We start from the raw sequence: 8592 nt of genomic DNA on the forward strand, positions 1-8592 counted from the left end.
CTTCCAAAGATGGAAAACCATTTTCCTTTCAAAATGAAGGGAAAACTATTTTCCTTCTCTCTCTTATACACTCCTCTCTCTACCTCCTTACTTTCTCTTTCATTTTCTTTTCATTTCATCTTTTTTTTACATCGAACCAAACAACGGAAAACTAATTTTGGAATTGTGTTTTCCATTGTAAATTGTTTTCCATGAAAATTATTTTACACTGAAAATATTTTACGCCCTACCAAACAGAGCCTAAATTGAAACGGAGGAAGTATATAAAATATTCATTTGTTGTATTTAAAACGAAACGGAGGGAGTAGAGGAAGATGCTTATGCGGTCTCGTTAGGTAAAAATTGTTGGAATTTCTATCTATTTGCAGTCAATCAAACAACTTTTTACATTATCCGGGAGGTGAAAAATCATGGACTTGCACTTTCCTTGGAAGTGTAATACTTTCTATATACAACCAAATGACCGCTTAGTACTGTAAACTCGTTACACTACAACTCTACTTATTCTCACATAGGAACTTCCCATAAAGGGATTACTGTGAGCATTGAAAAGCCACTAGAGGCTTCAGATTTTTGCTCTTATTTCACATGACTATATGCTGTATGCTGAAATATACAGACTTTGCTACACATAAAGGGTGATTTATCATTACATGTGGTAGTATGCTTTGATTATGTTCTGAGAATACATTTCTAGCAAGCTCACTACTGTATAAGGTGGAAATTACTACATCAAGATTGCGTAGCGCATACTGTCACTTACCATAAGATGATCGATTTCAGACGTTCTCATGGGATCTCCTGTAACCCATGTCCTATCAGCTGTGTTTCCATGGCGATTAGAGAAGCAGGAAAGAATAGAGAAAGGGATACGAACAATGGTGTAAATTATCAAAAATCCATTCCAAGGTTGCCTGCTGTGATCAACTTCTTCACCATATGTAGGTATTCTTGCACCTATGCCATTGACAAACATTGTCTCATCAGCAACTTTTGGGCTCTTTCTTTTGGTTAGAATGTGTTCACGAAAAGCTGTGAATGTACGTGACATTTTACTAGAATAAACTCGATGTTTGATTCGAAGAACAAGATGATGGTGTTCTAGTTTTGCAAGAAACAGGAAGAGATATGTAAGATGGAATGTTAAAGATGAATTTGGTTATGCTTGTTCCTTTTTTTTTTTTAATTACTGATATGGCTTTGTTCTTGCTTTTTGGTCTGATAATGGTAAGAGTTAGTGGTTGGTTTTATGCAAAGTTGTGTTAGTGCTTGTGACTATGAAAGAAGGTAACGGTGCTTCATCTTGTTAGACGTCGGGTTCCACTTATAAATAATGCTTGTAGGTTTAGTGGAGCCTACTAAGTGGCACTTCTCTTTATTGTATTCAAGTGTTGATGAATAAAAATTTTAGGAGTGAACAAAGGGTAATTTTGGAAATACATAGTTTTGATTTTTTTTTTTTTGAAGGTGTGAAATTAATGATATAACTTTCCTGAACAAACAAGTTTTCTACAACTAATAATATAAAATTAGTGAGTGTTCCGAGCATTGCTCTAAGTTGTTACTTTTCGTAATTTTTGTCTATCGAGAGAAAATTGACGTAATGACATGGTAGGTAATTGCACGATATTTTGAAAAATAAACCATTCAAAGTTTGGGGATGAAAGCAATAACATAGTTTTCTACGAGGAGTTGGAGTAAGAATTTAAGTTTGTAATAGTCTCTTGTTATTATCATAAAAGGTTAGGTATCTCATTACTTTGGTAAATCTTTTAATGAGACAGAATTATAAGACCTTGTGATATTTATTTTGAAATACTAAATAACGGTGTCGCATTCAGGGTTAAGTATCACTTATCATTTCAAAAGTCACGTGTTCGATACCTTGTAAATTGTAACTACATAAAAAAAATTTCTATTGAGGATTTGTCTTGGAAATAAAATATTTGCATTAGAGCCTTAGAAAAAAGTGTCACGTGGCACACAAACTTTCTTATGGGCCCCTTTTAATATAATTAGTTTTTTTGCCTGGACGATGCCTCGTATCAGTTACAATAAACAAATAAATATGTTATTATTTTTAAATTTTATTATTTATATTGCTAATTTTTTGTCCATTAAGAAATTGAAACACGTCACAAAGTGATAACAAAAAAAAAATGGAAGGTTTGACTTTGAAACCAATACCTTAAAAGGAATTGTGGTAAGAGAATATGACATTAATATTTTCTTGTAATTTATGCAATAAGAGTGTTAGAGATGTATATACTTGTTTAAATCTTTTTAATTAATTATAATTATTACAAGACTTCATCATATTTTATTTGAAACATTAGACAACAAAGTCATATTGTATTGATGGTTGCTTAATTTTTATTCCAAAGGTCACGTGTTTGATACCTTGCACTTACACTTTTTTTATCAAAAAAGTGAGTATACATGCATAGACATAAAACATTTGCATTAGAAATTTGAGGAGAGTGTCATGGGACACATAAGTTTTCTTTCGCACGGCTTTTAATATATTTGTATAGATATAGATATAGATTATTTGATCCCTAAATACAATTGAGTTTGATTAGGGGTGTCAATAAAATATTTGAACCAGGTCCGATCCTGTAAATCGGATATCTGATCCGATTTTTTATTTTTCGTATATTTCGAATCGAAAATTTTCTTTTCGGATTTCCGAAAATATCCGAGACATTGGGATTTTTTCGGATATATGATTCGAAAATATTCGTTTTCGAGACCAGATAACTAAAGTATCTGATGATCCAAAACTTAATTTATGAACTTTTTCGATGAAAAATATAAATTTTTAGTTTTCGTATATCCAATCCGGCCCTACTTTTCGAATATTCGATAATCCGGATCATATTCAAATCACATTTTCCCTGATCCAAAATCTTCGATTCGGATTATCATAAATGATAAGTTTGATGGTGTTTAGAAGTAGTACCATAATAAATAATATTGTATATCAAATTAAATATTCAATACAAACCATAAAGTTATTTTATTGAAATAATTTCCAGCGTACCGTCCACATAGGATTGGGTATGGTAAATTATTTTTTGGGAAAATTCCTCAGGTACCCCTGAGGTTTGGCGTAATTCTCAAATTACCCCCCACGTTTGGGGAATTCCTCAGATGCCCCTGAGGTTTGTGTTTGGGCTTAAAACACCCTTACTATGGACGGAACCCTAACGCCGTTAGGTTTTTCATCTCTCTCTCCCCAATTTTCTCTCTCCTCCCATTCCCCCACCCATTGCCAACCCCCCTCCCCCAGCCGGCGGCCTACAGCCGGCGACCACCACCCACTTCGGCGCCGGCGACCCTACCCTCTTCTCTTCGCCTGCCAGAACAGCAACACCCCCCCAAACCCACCCTCTTCCCTTCGCCGGCCAGAACAGCAGCACCCGTCGGCGACCCCACCATCTCCCTTTCCCCCACCCTCGACACCCCACCCTAGCCCTCCCTTTCCCCATTCTTGATTCCCCCACCCCAGCCACCCCGACACCACCCCCTCCCCCCTTTCCCCTTATCGAAAATGGCACCCCTTCCATGTCTCCTGTCGTGAGTCGCCCCCTCCCCTTCCCAACCCAGATACGCCGCCCCCAAACCCTTTAACCCTCCTCGAAACCACCCTAGGCTGATGTTCTACTATTCTGGCCGACGCCAACGTCGAGGGTAAGGGAATCGGGAATGGGGAAGGGAGGGGGTAGGGTCGCTGGCGTCGGAGTGAGGGAGGGGGGGTTTGGCAGTAGGGGGCGGAATGGGAGGAGAGAGAAAATTAGGGAGAGAGAGAAGGAAAACCAGACGGCGTTAGGGTTCTGTCCATAATAAGGGTGTCTTGAGCCCAAACACAAACCTCAGGGGTATCTGACCTCAAGGGTACCTGAGGAATTTTCCCAAAAATTTTATTTCTTTTACACAAAACCGCTATTTTAAATAGCGATTTATTTAGGCAAACCACTACTTGGAATAGGAGTTTAGTTGTGGTATAACTCAACCTAGCAACCACTAGTAGAATAATTGATTATTGTTGCGGTGATATTGCTGTGATTTTACCCATACGCAGCAATATATCACGTAAAAAAAAGAAAAATATAAAATAACCATATTGTTGCGGTTTCGACCGAAAACCGCAGCAATATGGTTTAAACGGAAATCTTTTGAAATTTTTTTGACTATTTGACCAAACATATTGCTGCGGTTCTTTCCAGAATCCGCAGCAATATGTTTGGTCAAATAATCAAAAATAAACCATGTGAAAAAGATTAAATATTAACCTATTGCTGCAAATCTTAAAAAAAACCGCAGCAATAGGCTGTTTTAAGTATTAAAAAAATTCGCGGCCCAACTATGGTTTTGTTCCCCCCCCCCCTCTCTCATTAGTTGTTTCTCTTCATTCTCCTTTCTCTCCTCTTTGGCGTTGCGGTTCCCCTCTCTCTCTCACATTAACCGTCGCTCGTGGCTCGCCGTCATCCTTCGTCGCTCGTCATCCTTCAGGCTTGTGGCTCGCCGTTCTTTGTCGCTCGTGGCTCGTTGGCCTTCGTCGCTTGTGAAGCGCGCCACCACCATGGATGAGAACCCAAAGGTCGTCGATGGTGGCGTCTCTGCTGAACCACTCAACGACTTCGCTAGAAGAAAACCCAAAAGGTCGTCAATTATAAACCTTCGTTACTCGTGACTCGCAAGGCTTCGACCATCGTCAAATTCTGCTTCCGACCGTCACACAACCTTTGTCGCTCGTGACTCGCCGGCCTTCGTCGCTCGTGGCTCACCGGCCTTCGTCGAGTGTTGCTGAGAACTCGTTGACCTTCGTCGAGTGCTAAGAATTTTTTTGTTTTTATTGTTTCAGATTTTTTGTTCAGTGTAGTTTAATTCTCGTTTCTTGTATCTCATTTTCGTTTATTGTGCAAGTGTATTTCTTTTCTTCTGTATCTCAGATTTTTTTTGTTCATTAGTTTCATTTTCATTTTTTTCTTTGTTCAGTTTTCTTATTGTTGTTATTTTTTTTTGTTAGTTTCATTTCATTTTCTATATCTCGTTTTTCTCTTTGTTCAGTTTTCTTATTGATTTTTTTTTTCTTCATTAGTTTTGTTTCATATTCTGTATTGTTTTGTTGGAAGTTTCTGATTTTTTGCGATTTTTCTGAATTTTTATTATCTTTCGAATTTAATGGCAAAATGCAAAAAAAATAAAAATTACTTACACCTATACCTATTGCTGCGATTTTGGTTAACCTATTGATGCGCCCTTAATTATCGCGCGGCTAAAACCGCCGCAATAGGTCACTCCATGACCGCAACAATAAGCAATTATTCTACTAGTGAACACAACATGTAATTACTACATGTGTTCACCCAATTGAGCTATGAAATATTACTAACTTGTTCTTGCATTAATTTTACTTAGATGATTTGAGAAGCACCTGTTCATTTCAAACAAATGATTAATAAATCGCTAATTGAAGTAGCGATTTCTCTATTTAAGTTAATTGCTACTCCACTTAGCGATTTTGTTTTAGGACAATAAAAAATGTTGCGTGATATTGTCCTACATGGACGATACGTGGGAAATTATTTTACACTTTGATGTAAAATGGGAAGTTTTTATCATGTTATCAATAATCAATATGTAGGGAAAATATTCCAAGATAATATCATTATTTAAAAGAAGATACTTATGTGATTTAGAGTATAGATTAAATGCGTGCGTATATTACCACGTTTAATCAAACTCGTCTATGATAAAACTATAATGAACTAGATCGATCAAAGTAGCACATACCCCTTGTATTTGTGAATCTTGCATCTATTAATGGAACTGTCTATCGACATAGTTTGGAGAAGAACATTCTTGATCTAACAATGTTGACCGCATCTGGTTTCCAATACATTCATGTTGATAGTTTTGAACTTCATCCAATGAGAATAATTTCTCATACCTACAAACAAATAAACAAGACACACAACTAGTATAGAGGAGAAGGAGACCTCCACAATAGAAACAAAAATCCCCATATCAGGATTTGAGTAAAGAGAGAATAATTTATCCAACATAATAAGAAAATAAACCGAAAATTGAAAACAAGAGGAGAAAGGGGCTTACCATGGATGAGAACGTTCATGACATCCCCTCCCAGATGCAGAGGAGAAAAAAGGAGAAGAAGGAGCGTCGAGAAAGAAAAAGAAAGATTACTTTTTTTCACGTCCTCCGTTCTGAATTAAATGCAACAAATTCACTTTTACATACGCATGTTGAGGCATTACTTTGACCACAAATATCTATAATTACATAAAAGTAAAAAATTATAAAAAAATAACATTTTATGAAAGTACGTCATGAGACGAATCTAACAAGATCGGACTTCACTATGTTTTTCATTATGTACAATTCACAAACCTTAGTCAAAGTGAAAGTGTGAATGGTGAAAAAATGAAATTGTTGCATTTAATTCGAAACCGAGGAAGTATAAAAAAATTCAATGTTAGAGAGAATGTTAATAATTTCAAGACATCAACAATTGTGTAGCACTTGCTTAAAGATTTAAAGAATTTAGAGATACAAAAAAGGAAAATAAAAACACTGAAATATTGGGAAAATATTTGTATCCAAGAAGATACTCCCGCTGTTTTTTATCATTCTCACTTTCCTGTGCGCGTCTCTTAATGCACCTCTTTGAAATAATATCTCTCATTATATATTAGTAAGAATTATAACGATTGAATATTAATAATGTACTAATTGAGACAAATCAAACAAGACCCCGCATGACTATAACTTTTCTTATAAATTGAAAAAATTTGAGAAGATTCTCTCTAAGTATGAATAGTGTCAAGATTCCAAGTGAGAAAGATAAAAAAAAAAAGAGTATTAACTATTTACAACTCAAAAATAATAGTCAAAGGTAAAGCATAGTGACAGAGAATTAGCTTGGGTTCCAAAAAGTAATTAAGAAAGAAAATTTTGATTTTAATAATCACGACTCTACTTCTTATTAATTAGATTAGCTTTATAAGCACACAATGCGTGTGAAAAACATACAAAGTTAAATTAATTTTGTAATTACATGTAATAAACCAAAATAAATGTTAATGGTGGATTGTGCAACTGTCTGGTGAATTCCATTGCAATTCTGTAATTGACCGTTGTCAAAAAAATTCTACAGTTTAGTGTGTATATATTTTTTTTAAAAAAAGATTGTCAAATTTTAGTTATAAAAATATAATATTCCGAATTATGCAGCAAAAGTAATATTCAATTTACATTGTATAAAATTTTAGGTTGTTTAATTTAATAAAAATCAAAAATCTTATTTTTCTCTCATCCAAAACTCGTATTTATACATTACTCTATTTTTCAAAACAAAAAATTAAATTAATGGCATGATATACACTCTCGAAATCTTGAGGAGTTCTCTATACTCTCGAATAGTAATAGTAATAGTAATAGTAATAGTAATAGTAATAGTAATAGTAATAGTAATAGTAATAGTAATAGTAATAGTAATAGTAACAGTTGCAGTAACAGTAATAATAACAGTAATAGTAACAGTAACAGTAACAGTAACAGTAATAGTAACAGTAACAGTAACATAACAGTAACAGTAACAGTAACAGTAACAGTAACAGTAACAGTAATAGTAATTATGATGATGATGATAATGATAATGATAATGATAAAATAATTGTAATCGTAATTATTAATAATAAATTATATTATTTTATTATCAGAGAAATAATTAGGAAGTGAACGAAACTGATTGGAACCGAGGCTCTGTTGGTTGGATGTAAAACATTTTCGATATAGAACATTTTACATGGAAAATCCAATTGTGAAGCTAATTTTCTTTTGTTTGGTTCAATTTAAAAAAAAGTTATGGAATGAGAAAAATAGAAGGGGAAGGAAGATGATGGATAAGAGGGAAGTAAAAGGTTGCTAAGAAGAAGGGAGAAAAATGAGTTTTCCCTTCTTTTTTAAAGGAAAATAATTTCCACCTATAGCTACTTTGATAGAAAACTTGTTTTACACCCCTTAGCATACCAAACAATGAAAAATGAGAGGAACATGGAAACTAATTTTCACAGAAAATATTTTACTAAATTGAAAATAAGATGGAGAGAACAGGTTAGGAATAATCCTATTTATATGATAATATTTACAATCCTAACAGATCATCGATGTACAATAAGCTATTACTAGTCTCATATGCACATTTATGTTAATGTATACGTTCTTACTTTTTAATTGTTTGAAATTGTTTTAGTTAGATTAGTTTAATTTTCAATCAAAAATATCTCTTTTTAAGCATATTATTTTGGAAAATATTTTATGTGTACATTATATCTTATTATAAATTAGACAATCTTAAGTTTCCTTATTAGTTATTATGCATAAATATATATTTTTTAGACAGGTATTATGCATAAATATAGATCAAGAAAAAATTGAATATTTTATAGTTAGTATTTTTTTTTAATAAGTAAAAGGTAAAATAGTAATATTACAAGAGGACATAGTTCGTCACTTTGCTTATATAATAGAGATAAACTCGTCAATTTGTGTTACATTTTCGAGTGT

At 33.9% G+C, this 8592-nt stretch overlaps 1 protein-coding gene across 1 annotated transcript; it reads right to left on the reverse strand.

The window, feature by feature from the left end:
- Window positions 1-401: 401 nt before the first annotated feature.
- Window positions 402-1355, reverse strand: LOC104890820 (hypothetical protein). The gene has a single exon (XM_010676421.4). The coding sequence runs from the start codon at window positions 1049-1051 to the stop codon at window positions 728-730; it is 324 nt and encodes a 107-aa protein (XP_010674723.2). The 5' UTR covers window positions 1052-1355; the 3' UTR covers window positions 402-727.
- Window positions 1356-8592: the final 7237 nt, after the last annotated feature.

Source organism: Beta vulgaris, chromosome 4 (genome assembly GCF_026745355.1).
Source record: "Beta vulgaris subsp. vulgaris cultivar EL10 chromosome 4, EL10.2, whole genome shotgun sequence".
NCBI classification, from domain to species: Eukaryota; Viridiplantae; Streptophyta; class Magnoliopsida; order Caryophyllales; family Amaranthaceae; genus Beta; species Beta vulgaris.